This window comes from Melospiza georgiana, chromosome 3 (assembly GCF_028018845.1).
Source record: "Melospiza georgiana isolate bMelGeo1 chromosome 3, bMelGeo1.pri, whole genome shotgun sequence".
Taxonomy (NCBI): Eukaryota; Metazoa; Chordata; class Aves; order Passeriformes; family Passerellidae; genus Melospiza; species Melospiza georgiana.
In genome coordinates, this window is record NC_080432.1 from 41,156,763 (window position 1) to 41,175,643 (window position 18,881).

At 49.7% G+C, this 18,881-nt stretch overlaps 1 protein-coding gene across 1 annotated transcript; it reads right to left on the bottom strand.

The window, feature by feature from the left end:
• Positions 1-353: 353 nt before the first annotated feature.
• FOSL2 (FOS like 2, AP-1 transcription factor subunit) lies at positions 354-17,924 on the bottom strand. Its single transcript, XM_058020992.1, has 4 exons — positions 17,348-17,924; positions 11,095-11,349; positions 7,462-7,569; positions 354-5,996 (listed from the first exon to the last, which is right to left on the bottom strand). The coding sequence occupies exons 1-4, from the start codon at positions 17,444-17,446 to the stop codon at positions 5,487-5,489; spliced, it is 972 nt and encodes a 323-aa protein (XP_057876975.1). The 5' UTR covers positions 17,447-17,924; the 3' UTR covers positions 354-5,486.
• Positions 17,925-18,881: the final 957 nt, after the last annotated feature.

The window sequence follows — 18,881 nt, forward strand, 5'->3', positions numbered from 1 at the left end:
CTCCTCCTTGCCGCCAATGAAGCAACCATGCTGTTCCCCACCCCAAGTTTTCAGAGCAGAAGCTTTGATTCCTTCTGGTTGAGGAGATTTAAAACAAACAACAAAAAGTCAGCACACATTTTTTACCTCTATCCCTTTCCTTTTTGAAGCTAAGATGAAAGGATTAGTGCTTTATTTGCCTTTTAGCCCAGGTGGGCTGCTCTGCTAGCCTCTGCCCCATCTACCATTGTTACAGGTAGCAGCTGTGGGGATTGCAGCTGCTCTTGTGAAAGAAGCCTTGAACTGTGCTGCAGCCAGGCACCTGGCAATGCTGGACCCATTTGTTCACAGTGAAGGAACATGCGAGCTTGTCATTGTTCATGGCAAAGGGAGCTTTTTAATGACTTCAATTAACAGAGAGAACTCCAGTTAGTTCTTGCTATACAAAAGTGTCCACAATGTCATTAAAACGAGATTTACAAGTGTCATAACTCTCAGCAGCATAGTCAACAATACAGCCAATCATTACAATTGAGCACCAAAAGAGAAGGGGGGAACATCATACCACTGAGGAATTGGATGAAAAGAAAGGAATGTGGGGGGAGAAGGTGCAGAGGAAAAAAGAAAAGTCATTTTTTCTTTTCAGTCTAGATTGATTTTATTCTACAAAATGCTACTCAGTTAAAATTGTAAAAGCAAAACCATTTTAATACGTTCTTTCTTTTGTAGCAGCAAGCTTTCTCTAAACAAGCTTTTTGTTTTAGTGCAAATACTGTAGGCCTGTAATTCAGTAAAATAACAAGAACAGAAAAGAGACAACACCAGAGAGAATGCCTCAGGGCTGAAATTCCCCAGGACTGCAAGAACGACATCAAGACCACTACGAGCAAAGAAAGGTCCCACTTCAGCAGTCATCTTTAAGAACCTCTGTGGCAGAAACTGTTTCACTGCAGACAGACAGTAAAAAAGAAAACCCATGATCTAAAACTTCTGAGGAATAAAAGATAATGGCGCCCCCAAACCTTCAACAATCCTCATGGTCACCTGTTAGTCACTGAGACTTCATTTCACTACTGACACCTGCCTCACAGCAGCAAAAAGCTGCTGATGCTTTCAGTTTGTCCCACGTGAGTGGAATCAGAACCAGGCCCTTTCTGTATCTGAGGATCTTAAAGCAGACTTTAGTGACACTAGTAACTTATCTCTCTAATAAAGATGCACTATCCCTTACTGATGTTACTTTGAACTACACAGGATATCAAGATATATACAACAGTTTATCCTCTCACTGAGCAAAAACAATTGGATACCTATTTCCTACACATTTTAATATGGTTTTAACATCAAGTAACCACAAACAAGAAAGTGGAATAACCCTTTAATCATACAGGATAGGAGGGGAACAATTAAGTAAAACAGGATTGGATTTTATTATTATCTTGTACTCTGAGATTTGTCCTGAACTCCACCTACTGTTCACAGAGGAATGATAATGCATCTTTAAAAACATATCTCTTTTTACATTTTATACAGACAACAACAAAACTCAGATTATTTTATTTAAGGAATCAAAAAAAATTATTAGCCTTAAAAAAAAAAAAAAAGATTGTAGTATTTTTAATGCTTTCTTTATTATATCCAAGTCCTGAACAGAAAAACAAAAGATGTAAACATGATAAATAAATAAGAAATAAATGAATATTGTTCCCCCCACCTCTTAAAATGTTTGACTTGGCCTTCCTAATGAAAATTATCTTGTGTCATGACAGTAAGATTTCTTACATTTCAGAAGTCTGTTTTAAAATGAAAAAAGCAACAACCAAAAGGGGAAAAAAATAAGCAACAACCAAACACCAGGAATGTGATTTGGGTGGATGTTAAATTAATGGCTGGCAGATCTGCTGGAGCAGGCACAAGACGGCTGCCTGCCAATAAATAATAAGAGACCAGGGAGAAGGGAGGTGTCTTAGGTTTGTTTTCATTTTGTTCTTTTCTTTTTATTTAGGATGAAGGCCAGGTGGATCCTACATACAGTAAGCAGCAAAATTAAAGGTTCAGATGAACTAAATAGATCATTTAAATAATAATTATAAAAACATAACAGAGAGCTACTGTCCCCAGCATGTTGGTCCCAAATCCCATCACACCACAAGTGGATTGAGACTTACCCAGTCTCCACATGAACAAGAAAGGAATATACAAAGGCAATGCCACAACTGGGAAAGGAGAAGGAGGAATGAGGGCAAAACTGGAATGGCAAACATCACCTAGAAGCTGAATGTTTCCTTCAATGCAGCTGTTACTACTCCTCCCAGTTTGGCATTGATTAATTTAGGATGTTAGGAGAGGCTTTGTTGGGCCAGTCACCAGGGGGCTGACCCAATACCAGCTGAAATTCCCTGGGCCTTTTTCCATTGACTTCAACTCTGTCAGCACTAGGTACAACAGCTCCCATATCCCCACTACATGCAGAACATGGAGACACTACATTTAAGAATCAGCAGGGAAGGTACTCATGGAAAATAACATTTGGGCATGGGAAGGACAATCAGTTCCCAAAGAGCACACCAGAAAACATTAAAAGAACAATGTAGGGGCCAGACCAAAATGGGAATGAAGTTGTACCTGCCTGCCAGAAACTCAACAAAAGTTAAGGCTGATCCACAAAACACAAAAGGCTGGAGATCAGCAATCCCAACACAGACATTCTTTGAGAGACTTGAGGGGGAAAACAGACAGGCACAAGGTATCTGGGGCTTTTTCCAAACAGTGGAAAATAACCCTCTTTTTTGAGGAGTTTCACATGGCTCCCATCAGTATCACAGGTCAGGAAAGGGAAGCATCTTGTTCTGTCTCTGAGCAGGTCAATAACCAGGCAGGAGGGCAGTGGACAAGGACCAGCTGCAGCTCCTTTTGGCAATGATTCAGTGACCAGAAGCAAAGGTAGGTTTTTGTTGTTCCACCAGTTAGATCTGAGGAGACAGCTGACTTCTTGAAACCCCTACAAGAGGTGGATGTTCCTGATCTCACAGGAGACAGCAGTCCCGGTCAGCTAGCCTCAAAAGTAGCTGCATCATTTTAAAACTCACCCACCACTTGTCAGGGTTGTTCTCCTCAAAAATGTGTGGAAATGACACACAGAGATGTTTTATTAACAGTTTTAGATTCTCAGTCCAGAGTGGCCCAAACAAGCATTTGGCAAAATGGAAACAGAGAAGCTGGAGTTTCACCAAAGTGGTATCATCTTTGTAAAACCCTAGGAAAAGTGGATCCTTTGTGCTAACTATGGGAAACTTAAGATCTACTTTATTAGAAATTTTGATGTACACGTAAGGACAATACAACTCCTTTACTGATTTTACTTACTGTGTGAGCTCCATTTGAAATCGCTAGCACCAATATCAAATTGGATGTGTTTAAGCAATATAGAAAAAGCCTGAATCCAATAAGCTTTATGAAGCAAAAAGGATCCCTCACATATTTCTGGCAGGTTTGGTAAATACTGGGGTTAAAAATAATAGTTATAATAAAAAAGCCAAAGTCCACCTTTAGAGCCAGAATAGTGTCCCATTGAATGGATTCAAGGAATGGGCAGTGGCCAGAGTTTGAGGGAAGTCAGCCCTGCTGAGTAAAGTCCCAGTTCCACAAGACTGAAACCTATTAATTCCCAGTGGAGTTGCTGGGGACTGCAGCAGTTTTGCATCTCGTATGACTAGCCCTATAATTGTATAATTGTGTGCTGCATTTCTCCAGGTCCAGCCTGAACAAGAAATGCCACAGTTTCAGCTGATTAAAAAAAAAAAATATCTATATATATATGTGTGTGTGTGTACGTGTGTATAAAAGACAAACTAAATAAAAATAAATAACTGCCACCACAGCTTCAATAGGCAGGACCAAAGAGCTATCTCCTAAGTGGTTTAGCTGGCAAGCTGGGCAGTCCTAGTGTGCACAGGGTCATGGTTTGCCAGTACTTTGATATCAATAGGAATTGAGCTTGGGTCCAAGTGGAAATAGATTACACACATTTTCAGTAGTGAACATGAGCACTGGAGAGCTTGTGCTCTCTCTGAGCACTTAGTAGTAGCAGTCAAGCCCACAGGCTAGAGAAGGACCCAAGACTAGGGAAAGAGCCCTTTGGTTTGATTCTTTGTCTTCAGGCCAATCAACCACAACAAAAGATCAATCTGCAAAGAAAATGTAAAGAAAAACCAGAGGCCAAAGACCAAGGTGCAAATAACGCTAATCGATTTTCCTCAGCTGTCAATTTGTCATTTGCCAGAGCTTGTCAGAAGCTCTGTTTTAGTTCAAACAGGTCAAACTTTATCCATGCCATTCCTGCCTGGTCAGGAGCTGGGGCCTTGTGGCCTGTGCTGTGCTGGTAGATATGTGCTGCTTTGTTTCCCAACAATGAAAAAATCAGCAAGGGTACAGCCAGCTAATTTCACTGTCTCAGCTGCTGCCTGTCTCCATCCTAGATTTATAGGCATCTGGTGCCACCTCTTTTTTTTGTACCATGTTCTGCAAATATGGCCAAGGGGAGGGGAAGATTTACTAACAGGAAGAGATCAGCCTCTGAGTCAGGAGCCCTGATGGGAAGGAAGATGTAATACTCCCTAGACAGCAGGCAGCCCAGGAAAAGTAAACAACAAGCAGCAGACTTGATATCCAGCAAACTAGGGTAAAACCCTGCCAGTGACTGGTAAGTGCCAGCCCAGCAGCTTTTCTGATGCTACTTTGGCCCTGAGATGCTAACTTGGTTTTTGGAGGAGCCCAAGGGGATAAATACATCCACATTTTTAAAAAGAAAGGTTTCACCATGAGACTTCTTCTGTCTGTGTGCCTCAGGCTAGAGACTACAAGGTCTGCCCTTGCTGCTGAGCTCTTGGGCTCCTCTTGGTCCCCCTTATCTCCTGGTCCTTCCAGCTGTCATCCTCCTGTCTGGGCAACCCTACGTGTTTCCCACAGCTATTCCCAAGAGCAAAGATCCTAATTAGACTTCAGAGTTCAGAGCAACTGAGTGAAATGTAATGGGATCGACAACATTGGAAATTATATGCAAAGAGAAAGAGAGCGAGCGAGCACGCAAGAGAGAAGTTGTAAGATCAACTACCCAGAATGATTTAAGCACAGAGCACAACTGCTCCAGTCAATCCACAAAGGAAAGGGACGACTAGCAACTGTCTGCAGCTCGCCTTCAGTCCTGGCCAGGAGCGCTCCCCAGGTCCACTACGGCCACAAAGAGCTTTCCAAGGCAGTCCCTACAGAGCGGACATCACCCTCTCCAAACAGCCCTGGCGTCAGTCCCACCCTTGCCGTTTCCTGCCTCCAGGGAGCTGGCGTTGGTCCTCACTCTCCTTCCTGGAGCTGTAGCACTTCCCCATCCTTGTTCTTGCTGCCCTTGTGCTTGAACGATCCTGTGCCTGTCTCTAATCCCACGGAGGGGGCTCCCCCCATGGTGCTGTGGGGGATGTAACACACTGGCAAAATGGGGGGCCGCAGGGGGATTACAACGCCAGCAAGGTGGGAGAGTTCAAGGAATCTGAGGACTGGTCCCCACTGCTGCTGCTCCTCCGGTGAGCTTTGGAGCAGGACTCAGAAGGGGAGAGAGGAGACTCCTGATCCAACACGTTGGGGTACGTGAACACCAAGTTGGAAGAGCCAGGAGTGATGGCTGGTGTTGAGGTCACCACAATGGGAGTGTTGAGTGCCTCCTCCCCATAAAAACCTCCAGCAATGCTGATGGGCTTAATGACAGACCTCTGGGCTTTGTCAAGGACCAAAGAGGAAGATGGGATCTCTTCCTCCACAGGCTCCTGCTTCACCACCACGGCTCCACTTGCTCCAGTCCGAATGCTCTGGAGGCTGCTGGATGGTGGGCTGCGACGTTCCTCGGGGCTGATTTTGCACACAGGGCTGTGAGCCACCAGCATAAACTCCAGCTTCTCCTTCTCCTTCTGGAGCTCAGCGATCTCCTTTTGCAGCACCGACTTCTCCTCCTCCAGTACTTCAGTTTCCTGCAGACAAAAGGGGAATAAATAAATAAAATAGCAAAGGCTCTGAAACTACTCCTCACCTGGAACAGGGCCACCAAGTCCAGATCCCATCTGGCACAGGCAGATACACCCCAGACTCTTCATGAGCCAAGCAGACACCAGGTCACTGCCAGACAAGCATCTTGTGTTTCACGTGCCTATTTGTAGGCTATTCCCAAACATCGCCAATCTAAGGTATTATAAATGTTATAAAGAATCTCGTGAACTTGCCTTAATTTTCTGATGGCTAGTTTTTGCCACTCTGTCTTGGCCTGTGACTTCAGTCTTCTCCCTTGCTGTCTGCCTGACAGACACTTTAGCAGAGGACCCTGATCTCCTTCCATTGTTTTTTCATGTTAGACTAGTAAAATTCTTTTCACTTTGACAGTGGTAGTATATAGCAGTCTTGAAACTGTTTCCATTTTATTTCTGTAGTGCATATTCCAGTTTAGGTCTGACACTTGTCTAACTCCTGCCCAAAGGACCAACACTGATGCATCCACTATTAATACATTTATCTTTCCTGTGGTCACATCACGCAGATGGATCACAGTCAGCCTGGGAGCAGTTAGGACCTTCCCACGTGAGGAGCTCATAACTTCACAAAACTCACACTCAGCCCTTCAGGACATGACTAACCACTTTGCACACTCCTCTCACTTGTATCACCTTAGTCACGACATCTCTATAGGCCGTCTTGCCTCCCCTCCACTGAGAACACCTCCTAGTTTGAGGCAGCAGCACATTTCACAGGTGTGCTTTCACTGCTGCTGTGCTTGTTAACAAGATCATTGGATAAAGCCAGGCTGGTTCTTGACCAGGAGCACTGGAGCCTTTCCTTCAGCTTATTTCACACAATCCAATCTTGTCTTCTCTTCAACCAGTGCCTTACCCCTTGGTTCTTATGCTCAGCTCTACCTTCTCCAGCTTTACTAATTATTACTTGTACAGCATCAGGGCACACATCTCTGTGCTGCTTCCTTTTGGAAGGAAGTCAGTTACTACCCCACCTCCAAAGGAGGAGTAAGCCTAAAGGGTATAGCTCTGACAGGTACACATAACATCTCCCTTGTTTTCTACAGCTTTCAGGTGATCCTTCCTCTTCAGTGTTCTTGTCCTCAAAACCTGCCTTTAGGCACACAGTGTCTTATGAAAGATGACCAGAGTCAGGAAGACTTGTGCTAGTTGAGAGGCAAGAAGGCAACAGAGCTCCTAGGACATTTTGGGCACTGAGCAAAAGAATTTTAGGGTCCTAAGCTCCAGGACCAAGTCCCCCTCATCAGCAGCTGTTGATGTAGGAGCAGTACCCTTGGGTAGCCTCGGATGAAGAAGGCAGAGTGTGTTTGCAGCATCTTCCTCCAATGTGCTGGTGGAGGAAGAGCAATGCCCTTGGAGCTGGTTGGAAGGGTGTGTGACAAGGAAGAAGAAATGCACGCAGGGCACGTACCGCCTGGAGTTTCTCTGTTAGCTCTCGACGCCTGTTACGACACTTAGCAGCTGCCAGCTTGTTCCTCTCTCTCCGGATCCTTCGCTTCTCTTCTTCCTCAGGCGACAGCTGTGGGCAAGTGCCAAGAAAATCCATCAGATCTGAGCAAGGCATTCCTTTAAGTTTGTGAGTATTTAACCACAATGCAAAGGAAAAAAGCCTGATCCAGCAGGATGCTGAGCACTCCCCCTCGTCACTGATGTCAGCAGAAGATGAAAGCACACAGTATCTCTGCCTGCACCAGGTCTTAGCAGAAGGGAGAGGAGAAGGAGCAGGGCACAGGGAGAAGATTGTGTAAGAGGACAGTGAATCTGCACCAAGGCCAAACAGATAAAAGATGCTCTGATTGTTTCACAACTTGGGTGGTACATTAAGCAAAACCAGAGCACGATGTTGTAAGTGCCTCTTTCTTGAAAGGAAATATCTGCTCCTTCCCACACAAAAATAGTTGATCTCTTGAAGGTCGGGATGGTGTATAGGGGGAGACAGAGAAATCAGCAGAGCTCCCATGAAGTCCGTGAAGCAACAATGATTTATACCACCCAAAAATCTGACCTCAGATTTTTGAGCACTCAGCGAGATAACACACTGCTTCTTGCATCAGCAGGCAAGGCTCCAGTGATATCAAGGGCTTCCTGAGGCCAGCTGACATCCTCACTGATGTAAATCAGGAGCAATTCCATAGAAACTCATCCAGCTACACTCTTGCGAAACCAGAGGAAGTGAATGGGAGCTCACAAGACCTGGTCAAAGCTATGCCTGGTTCTGGGGGTTTGAGACAAGGCTTTAAAACCCCAGCAGCAGCAGATAGGTTTAGGCCATGGCCATAGCCAAGGAGCCAGTTCAGCAGGGCACAGAGCGAGTGGATGTTGCACCCAATGTGCAGGATCCATGCAGACAGAGCAGCACGGGGATCCAGCGGGAGCCACGGGGATCCAGGGCACGTGCCAAGCCCTTGACTCCAACCTTGTGCCCTACACTTCAGCCTCACCCAGCCCGTGTGTGCTGCAGGGACTCTGGCCTGGTGACTGTAAATGAAAGCAAAACCCTGACACCTGGCAAAGCACATGTCACATCTCACAGAGTGCCAGCAGAGAATGGTAAGAAACATTACCTAGCTCCTCCTCTTCAGAGGAGCTTCAATTTTAATAACTTCACGGATTGTCAATATCACAAATGAGACATTCACAATTTTACTATCTTTTCTTTTTAGTGTTAGTTTTACTCCAACCTCAGCCTAGTTTGTTTTGGCTTGCTCTATCTCCCTAATTTTGATGTTTGCAGTTTCAGTAAGTTAACTTCAGCCTCTGGGCATTCAGCTCGTTCATATCTGCTTTTTTCAGGATCTGATTTGTGCCTGTGATTTCACCTGCATGTAACATGAGCCCCTGGATGCTCACTGAGCAACACAAGCAATTCTAGAACTGCAGAACACAGAATTTAGGCCCAAAAGCTTTTTCCATCAGCAGCTCACAATGTCCATCCTAAGGCTGGTGGTAGCTCCATTCAGCTGGGCAGAATATTTCCCCCAGGAAGGAGCCCCTGCAGGCACTGCTGTCCCTGCTACAGCTCTGCCCACCACACAAATATCTTCAGTATGGAAAAGCACTGAGCATGCACACAGAAGCTATGCTGACTTGGGGCCCCTGTGTAGAATTTTCAAGAGCCTTTTCATGCTTTGGAAGCACAGATCTCATTGAAATATGTTTGGAGTAAATTTTCTGCTACAAAGATCTTCAGTAATTTAAAAATTATCTGTTTCAAAGACTGCTTTGCAAAAATTGCACGGGCAGGGCAGTAGCCCCTAATCTGGATGTTCTTAACATTTTACCAGGTCTAAAAAGGAATATTCCATCAGTGGTTGCTGGATTTGTTTGAAAGTGGTTGGATTTGGCACTCTGTGCCCCTGCTGTATGCGTTATTCGTAGCTTGTCCAAGCCCAATACGTGCATTCGCTGTCAGGAACGTTCATCAAAACAGGCTCTTTTCATAAAGTGTTACACAGGGTTTTCCAAAAAGGCACTCCGATGTGGTGTTCAAAGCACCAGCCCTGGAAACCTGAGCCAAAGGGCCACAGCAAAGAGCCCGGGTACTGCCTTAGCACGTGTCTAATCAAAAGGACTTGGCTCTGAATGACCCACAATGAACGGCTTGCAAACAAGCCACAGGCCAGGAATTGCTTGGCAGGCATCCTTCAGCAAATAACTCTGAACAACAAATAAAGCAGAGAATATGGTGATCTCTTCACGGCCAATTTGTGAACACAGAGGCAGCATTTGTCAAACAAATTAGTTGTTGCTAATTATTCCTCCAGCTCTGTGAGACTTTCTTTGCCTTTGGACACCAGCCCTGCATGCAGGGAACAGGGAAGTAGCTCCAGCTGGTGGAAAAGGCTGGGACGTACCGAACCACCACGGCTACTCCATCCTTCCTCCCAGAAATGGGACCTCACTGCAGCCATACCAGCTCCCCACACAGAGGTACTGCTAAACTCTGACTTTAACCTCCTGGGCCTAAACCAGACAGCAACTTCACATAAAATAATCAGACTGCGAATCAAAACAGATGACGTAGAAGTAAAAGTAGGGCTGGTGAGTCTTATTAGAAACAGACCTCACGCAACAGCTCGCGCTCGTGTCTGGAGGGTGCGCCGTGTGTCTCACTGCGCTGCTCCACAGCGACCCACACAAATGCTGCTTGGGAACAACTTGGGGAGATTAAAAAAAAAAAATAGATCTGACTAAACTCAAAGAGAAATCAGCCTAGCACTGTGAATAGCTGTTCACCAGACAGCCCTGGAGAAGGCTGATTCTTACTAAGAGGAGAACAACAGTGCTGATTTCCAGAAGATAAGATGCCTGCACCTAGTCCACCAGATCCAGGGTCCCAGCCTGATAATCCCATTAGGAGGCTGAGCACAGGGCAGCAGTGGTACAAGCCACCTCATGCCAGTTACAAAAATACCTCTGGGTTTGGAGCAGAAAAATCTCTTATGGGATCCCCATCAAACTGCTGCAAAAAGATCAAGCAATTACAGGTTTGTAGTGGGAAGATGGATTTAGACTCCAGTCCTCCAGAAGGCTCTTCATACTAGAGCTGAGGTGCTCTAGGGAAGCTGTTCCTCCCTGCGTGCTGCTGGCTGGGACTGGGGGCATCACACAAATGGAGACTGGAGCTGTGCTAGCAGCTACAGAGCTGACAGAAAACACTAGCTGATGTAATTTGGTGTCAGATTTGTAAAGGACCTACATGAAAGCTGCTCTGCTTTCTTGGAGGTTTCCTTCTGCCTGGAGCGGCAGAGACACTCAAACTGAAACCCAGGGCTCAACTTCAGAGTTTCACCTGCTTTTGAAACCAAGCCGCAATGCGGGCTGGCAGTGCAAAGTGTTGGATGAAGACTGGGTAAATCTCACCATATGATGAGGAGGCAGCAATAAAAGTCACCCTCCAGCTTACACCCTCCACCACCCTAAGAAACCCCAGCATGTGAACAGCACCAGCGATGGACCTCAGTGCTCCCCTGCAGTGCTGGGAGATCTCGTGAGGGAGTGGGGGCAAGTCTCTGTACGTCTGTTTCCAAGGCACTGCAGTTACCTGCTCATCTCTCCGTCTCCGTCCCACGGTGGTCCCGATGGTTTTGATGACCCCAGGACGCTGCAGAGCCGTGTGTCCGGCCACCGAGGACAGCGGGGGCAGCGGGTGGCTGTAGGGGTGCGAGCGGGAGTAAGGGCTTGACATGGAGGTGATGACGGTGGGCTGCACCATCCACTGCAGGTCTTGGCTGGTTGTGATGGCGTTGATCGTAGGGATAAAAGCACTGCCTGATCCTGGCATATCTACTCGAAATTTCTAGGAGAAAAGGCAGAGGAGAAAAGGGACAGAGAGCACAGAAGAAACAGTCAATGAGAGCAGAACATAAGTGGTTACTCCAAAACCAGCTAGGCCCTCAGGAGCAGCACCGGTGAGGATCAAAGCGGCACTTGAAGCAAGAACACCAGTAGCTGCCGCTGCAGCTCTGCAGCATCTTAAGCTGCCCCTGCCTGCCACAACCCCTGAGGAAGGCACTGGGCTCAGGCACTTCCCCTCCAGAGCAGCCCTGCCCTCTCCCAACCCCTTTCCTCTTCCCCCCCACAGCTCCCCAGCATACCCTAACCCAGCCTCCCCTCCCCAGCACCATGCCCACTGCTGCCACCTCCTGCCAGTGCCCACCACTCCTTCTGGCAGGGAGCAAAAGGGGAATTACAGAGTTTCTAGAGAAACACTTCTCTTCAAGCCCAAAGAAAAGGAAGAGAAACTTCAGTTCTGAAATGCCATTACCAAGCAGAACAAAGCCTCCTTTCACCAAAGGATTGCCCTGAAATTTGGGCTTGGTCCACGTAGGGCTTGGTATGGCAAGAACAGCAGCCTGCTTCTCCTTCAGTAGCTCTGTGCTCACCGAGGAGCCCAGCCCTGAGATGGTTACGTGCGAGGATATGTATTTTAATAGCAGCCTATAAAGTAGGTCTTAGGATTCAGATCGGACAAGTTCCCTGCAGCTCTCTGCACTGTCTAGACAAAACAAGGCAGCAGTAAAACCAAGGCAGCAGGTAATGATCGCCTCCAAAATACATGTACACCTTCTTTCAGACAGAGGTAAATCCATCTGGATAATATGCTGGCACTAAATTGCAAGGAAAACAATCACTTGTCCCCGGAGGGGGAAGCAGGAGAGAAAGAATGTTTTTGTCTATGCTGAGCTCCTTCAGGAGGCTTTCAATGGTTAGACTGGAATTAACTGACAGACAGGCCTTGCTCCAGCAATCACTGAGCAAGGGACAGGGCTTGTAGGACCCACAGCTGTTACCACCACTGGTCTGTAAGCCTTGAAATGACTCCATGAGAAAGGCACATTCTTGGGTCAACAACCTGGCTCACCAGAGGAGCGAGAGCCCTTGCATCAGCCTGACCTCAGCTCAGGTAAGCGTCCCAGATAAGGGACACCAACATAGATTTCCTTTTCAGGGTGTGCCTAGTCAAGCACCTTAAGAGCTTTGTTAAACCAAGGCTACTGCAAATAGTATTTCACATGCTGATAGCTGCAGCACTTCAGGCCAGCACTAGCGAGCTGCCAAGACCTGAAGACCAGGAGAGCCAGTCTGAATACTGCCAACTGCTGACTTACACCTCTGAACAGCTCAAAATCTAGCAAGGAAGGAGTGAGTCAAGTTAAGCAGGCGGGGAAATTACACAGAGAGGATGACATTGGTACCAAGACCTTTGGCAAAACCCCCAACAGCACCTCAGAGATTCACTTGGAGCTTGAGTCCAACACAGCCTCAGTTCATCCCACATTTCAGAGTCCATGTCACCTCCTCCAATTAGTTAAAGAGGCTCTAAGCCACAAACTGTCAACGCTGCATCAGAATTTATGAGTGCAAATCCCCTCCTTTGCTCTGCATGGTGTAGGCCACATGGCACAGTAGAGGATGTGTTGGTGCCTCCATAACCAGAACACAAGTGGACCTAAACCTCATCAGAAGGGAGGAAGTGCGAGCCCAGTTGAACCACGAACCAAACTCAAGGGATGTGAGCCCTACTTCCAGATCCGCAAGCGGCTCCTACCACGACCATTGCCTATCTGTGCCACCACCCTCCCTTTCATGTCCAAAAAGCAGAGAGGAAATGTCCTGTCTTCCCTGCAGGGACTCTACAAAGCAATGACTGTGAAACATCCAGAGAGCTTCTGGTGCTTTGCCATAGAGACACCACTGGCATTCCAGAGCTAACCTTTGCCTCCAACACCCAACAACATGCTAAAAATTCCTAACAGAGGTTGTGAGAGTCAGTTCCACCACTAAATCAACCACATAAAATACCTGACATAAAAATCAGAATCTGACATAAAAATCAGGCTCCAAGTATTGACTAAGCAAGTGCTCTTTCTATTCACTCCTGTATTCAACCTAGCATCCTTCTGTAAATCTAGCAGAGGTCTCCAGGTTAGCAAAGGGGAGTTGCTCAGTTCAGCCACATCCCTCTGTAGCTTCACAATGCTTGCCTGCAGACCTGGGGGGAAGAGACCAGTTCCTCTCTGCCATGCCCCATCTCTGTCACCAGCTTCCCTTCTAATAACTCAAAATATCTTAGAAATAAAAAACCCTAAACCTGTATTCTGTACTTTCCAAAGGCAGTATTTTTCCTGGATAACTAAGGGACACATTTTCCTGGATATTAAAGGGACACACTGCTGTGGCAGCTTGAGTCTTCAGACACAGTGTGCTCAGTCCAACACCAGGTTTTACAAGCAATTCTTCCTGACTGATCAGGCTTTCCCCACCTACCTTGCTTTCCCTGCTAGGACACTGCACCAGATCAGCTCTGCCATGCCAAAATGCTGCTGGGCCCCAATTCTGCCCAGTGCCATCAGCTCTGACCTCTGGGGTGCTGCTGGTGGCAGTGGCAGCATCATTTTTTTTTCCCCTGTCCCTCCCCTGCATGGCCCCTTTGAGCACCAGCCTCCTCACACAGAAGTGCCAGAACTTCCCCCAAACTGCAGCCCCTTCTTTGCTCTCCTCATCCCTCCTCCTTTCAGAGAGGGGCAATGCCCCTGCCAGGCTGAGAGCACTGCCTGCCCTCACCCACCTCCCCACTTTTCAGACCCCCTGTTGCCTTCTCCTCTCAGGACATGCACAGCTCTCCTCTCCTGACCCACGAGAGGCTCCTGGAAGCAGCTCTGTGCCAGCTTTCAGTTGTTCCTCTCTACAAGAGTTCAGTGCACTAGAGAGAGATGAGGCGATAGGCAGATTGCAGGGCTACACACGCAGCACGCGCTCAGCCACGAACCCACCGCTCCCCTCCTGACCCAAGCAAACACACACGAAGGTATCATTAAAAAACCCCAACAACTAAACAGCAAACAGAAAGAGTCCTGTTATTAAGTGTGCCAAGAACTGAGGTCAGTCTCTGCTCTGCCTTAAAAATATGGGGTTGGATGAGAGCCGTCTCAGATCCACAGTCGGGGGAGGCTCCAGCGAGTCCTGCCACAAGCAGGGGCAGACTACGTTAGTAGCTCACAACTCAGCAGCACAGACAGCACGGGGACATTTCAAGCTTTGGCTTTGTGTTTCTTTTCTCCACCTTAAGATTTATATAAAAGGTTTCTATAGAGCACCCTGCTGTGTTCTTTGGTCCACTATGGACCTTCACTGCCATCTGTAACTGTGCTGGGCAGCACCAGAAACCAGTCGAGAAACGGATATAATGGCTGGGAAAAAAAAAAAATCAAACCCAACAACAAAGCAACTGAGAAAAATCCTAGAGCATCTTCAACATTACTCAGTTACCAAATACAGGGTATATGTGATAGATCTTACAATAAATACAAGACCCTTGTGGCTCTCCTATGCTGAACATCTCCCCGAAGGAAAAGTGGACACAACGCTATAAAATCTCAGGGGAAACTTGACCACTCTGAAAGAGTACACAAACTCTTCCCATTAAAGTCTATGTTTACCACATGGCAAGTCAGTGATTAGGAAAATAGCATGACACGCAACTTAAAAGAAAAATGTTCCAGTACTGTCCTGTATGGGAAAAAATAATTAAAAAGCATCAAAGTTTTGGCTCAGAGACAACAGTTTCCATTTAAGCATGTGACTGATGCATCTTTTCTTGCTTTTGGGGGAAAAAAAAAGAGAACACAATAAAGAAAAAATTTCAGCAATGCATATTTTCTGTAGTGATAAAACTGCAGATCTCCATAGACCAGAATCAGCAGAACAGCCCAACTGCTAGGGTAAAGGCAACGCTTACATTTGATCCTAATCTACAACATCTGTAAGGATCAAGGGAAAAACGGAGCACAAGGCCTTGAGAAATCTCCCGGATTCTTAAAGAAAACATTTATGTTCTCGCTAAGCCAACGTCCTGCTCAAAGCCCTGTTTCAGATAGTAACCCTAGAAACGGGGCTCTGCTCCCCGGATCAGACGGCACGCACACCAGCTGCCTGGGGAAGACGTGGAGCCCCAGAAAAAGGGGAAAACCCAGTTACTGCTCGGACTGTGACAGCTCAAACGTGAAGCGGCGACGGAGTTTCTCGACCTCCTGCAGCAAGTGCTTGAAGCCAGAGCAGCTGTTCAATCACAGCAGGAAAGGGAGAGTGAGAATTTGCAGTTTCGCCGGGCGTTCCCAGCTTGTCAGGCCCCTTTCCCGCTCCCCCACCCTGTCCTAGCGTTTACTGTAAACCAGGGAATAAGCTTTATCGGAGCCAGAATCCCTGGAAACCCCAGCCTGCAGCCCGCAGAGGGCACCAGCGAGATGCGTTTGGAGCAGGCGGGGAGCGGCAGCGAGTAATTTCTGGTAAAACTTCTTTAATGTGAGGAATGTCACGGGCTGGTACGGCTGGCAGAGTTTAAGACTGGACTTTTTTCCTTTTTTTATTTTTTTTTTCTCTTTTAATTATCCTATGACTCCTTGATGCGAAGGCCACACTGTGCTCACACGGCCAGTACGCTCGTAGAAGCCACACAAGAAATAATATTGTGAGAAAAAGGGGGGTGGGGGGGGGTCAGAAGCCCAACTCCGAAAAGGCAAAAAAAGAGTGAGGCTGGGCCAGCTGATGTAAACAAGTTATGAAATAACCCAGGTTTGTATAACTGGTCCGATTGTGTAATGCCTTCCCCAGAAGTGGTAGATTTAGTCGATCTAGGCATATAAGTAATTTCGAGGTATTTTCTTAGGAAAATGAAAGGGAAAAAACCCAAACCACAAGACTGGGCTTTCAGGTCCGTGAATTCACGCCGCTTCCACAGGAAATATCCCCCATCCTCGAAGCGCCGCCCGGTAGTGGGGCTTGAGTAGGGAGCGGGGCCGGGGAGCGCGGGGAGCGCTCCGGCGAGCCCGGGAAACTCCGGCTCGGAAAGAGCCGCGGCCGGCCGGAGAGCGGCGGCGGAACCAAGGAGCGGGCGGGCAGAGCGCTGAGCACGGCGGCACGCCGCCGGCCCGGGGCTGCCAGCGTGGGCCCCGTGGCAAAGCAAGGAGACTGTCAGCGCCTCGGAGACAAAGTTTAACGGGGGAGAAGCGGGCAGACAACCGCAGGCGCTGGAAAGACTCAGAGCCCGCTTCCAGCCATCCCGCCGTGTTCCACGGCGGCTGCGACAGCTCCGTGAATAACTCGGGCGGCACCTCCCAAAGTCCCAGCGAAGCCGCCCAAAGTGCTGCGGGCGAACCCCGGGCACCACCCGGGCAGGCGCGATGAACGTGGACAGCGAGAAGCTCCCAATGAGAACAAAAGCAGGAAGGAGGAAGAGTTCGGTGCGCCCCTATATTCGCGTTACCGACCTCGCAGAGAAGTCGCCCGTAGGAGACCTTTGATTGCCGAGCGGGTCCCGGCCCGGCGCTGCGCGGGTGCCCGGCCGACAGGCGGGGGCTCGGCACCGGCACCCGGCCACGCCGCTCCGCTCCGCCTGGGGCCGGGCCAGCGGACACTGCCCGCCGGGCGCTCCTTCACCGCACGTCCCCGCTCGGGGCAGGCCGTGCCTCCCGCAGCACTCCCGGCCCGACAGGCGAGGAACTCCGGTCAGCGTCCCTCCGGACGCGTCGCGGCACCCGCTCCGGGGCGGGCGGACACGGAGGGAAGGAAAGCGAAGCGCCCCGCTAAGGGCGGCGGGACGGAGCGGCGGCTGCGGGCAGCCCCGCGCCCCGGCACCGCCTGCGCCACCGCCACCGGCGCCTCTCCGCCGGGCGCCCGTGCCTCCGCCGCGGAGGAAGCGCCGGCCGCTCCCCGGGCGTGGCGGTGAACTCCCGTCCCGGGAGCGCTCGGAGCCGCCCCCGGAGGCACCGGGGGAGAGGGGCAGCGCCCGGCCCTACCTGCTGGGCTGCGCCGCTCGAGTAGGTCTCGGGATGTCCTGGGGAGCCGCTGCTGCCTCTGGAGGAGGTGTCGAAGTTCCCGGGGTAGTCCTGGTACATGGTCCGAGGTCGGGCCGGGGGAGCCGCGTCCCCGCCTTCCCACACCGACACCCGCCGCTCCCTCGTCGTCTCCCCGCCCCCTTCTCCCTCCCGACCTCTTCGGCTCTTGCCTTTCGCCTCCCAACGCTCGCCGCGGAGAGAGACAAAAATAATAAAAACGGCTTTGGAGACGAGGAAGAAAGTGGAGGGGGGAAAGGTAAAAAAAAAATTAAAAAAAAAGAAAAATATAAAAATAAAGAGATAATAAAAATAAAAATAATAACAATGATGATAAAAGTGGCTCAGTTGGCAGCCGAGCGCCTGCGGGACGGGACGGGAAGGCAGGACTCGGCGGCGCGGCGGGAGCAGAGCCGTGCGCGCAAGCGGGCGCTCGCCGATGTCCTCTCTCCGCGCTGCCCGGCGAAACTCGCCCCGCCGGCGGAGCGGCTCCGGGCCCGGGGGCTGCAGGCGGAGCAGTTCTCCTCCGCCCCCCCAACCTCCTCCTCCACCACCACCACCACCACACACCGGCCGCCCCTTTTCCCGGCGCGGGGTGACTCAGCCGGGTCTTGCGCCCCGCGGCTCGGCGGCGCTGCGAGCGGGAGCTCCGCGCGCCCGCGGTGACTCAGAGCAATGGCATCGCCCCGGCCGCGCTCGCTTATTATCCGCCCGCCGCCGCCGCCGCACCATGTGCACTCGCACACGTCAAACCCGCGGCGCACCGGCCCCACCTTGGCGCGCGGAGCCTCCCACCTGCCGCCGCGGCGGGGGGGGCGGGCCGCCCGCGGGGGGAGGGCGCCCGCTCGGCCGCGCCCGCCGCGCCACCCGCCCCGCCGCGCCCGCCCCTCCCCGGCCCGCGGTCCGGGCGGCTCGGGCGGGGCGGGCGCAGCGGCGGGGGCAGCGCTGAGCCCGTTCCCGGCAGGCCCCGCCTCCCCCCGCCCCGCTTGGTGCCGTCCGCTGTCGCACGTTGCCAAAAATGGTCATTTGCGTCGCACGACGCGAGCGCGGGTTTCCTTGCCGCGGATGACGCGCTGCGAGAGGGATTCCCTGCCCGGCCGCCGGGATTTAAAGGGGCAGCGCACCGCCGGCACAGGGACGCGGGGGTGGCTGCGAGAAACGGCGCAGAGCTGCCGGCCCCACGGACCGGCCCGCTCCGCCACGGGGCTCGGGGGGAGCTCGATCCAGCCCTTCTCCCTGCACCAGGGTTGCCCCAGGGCTCGGTGCGTTTTTCAGTGCATCAATAAACCAAGCGTTGGACTCGTCTAGATTTTATACCATTCTTGAACTAATATTATTTTATTTTTATTTCTTTTGTTTTTATTATATTTGTATTATATTTTGTATGTTCGTAGTTATTACTTCTATCATTTTAAATTTCTTTTCATTAACGACATTTTTCTTTTATTTACTAATAGTGTGCTATTATTTTTCATTTTTTTAATTTAAATTTTTTCCT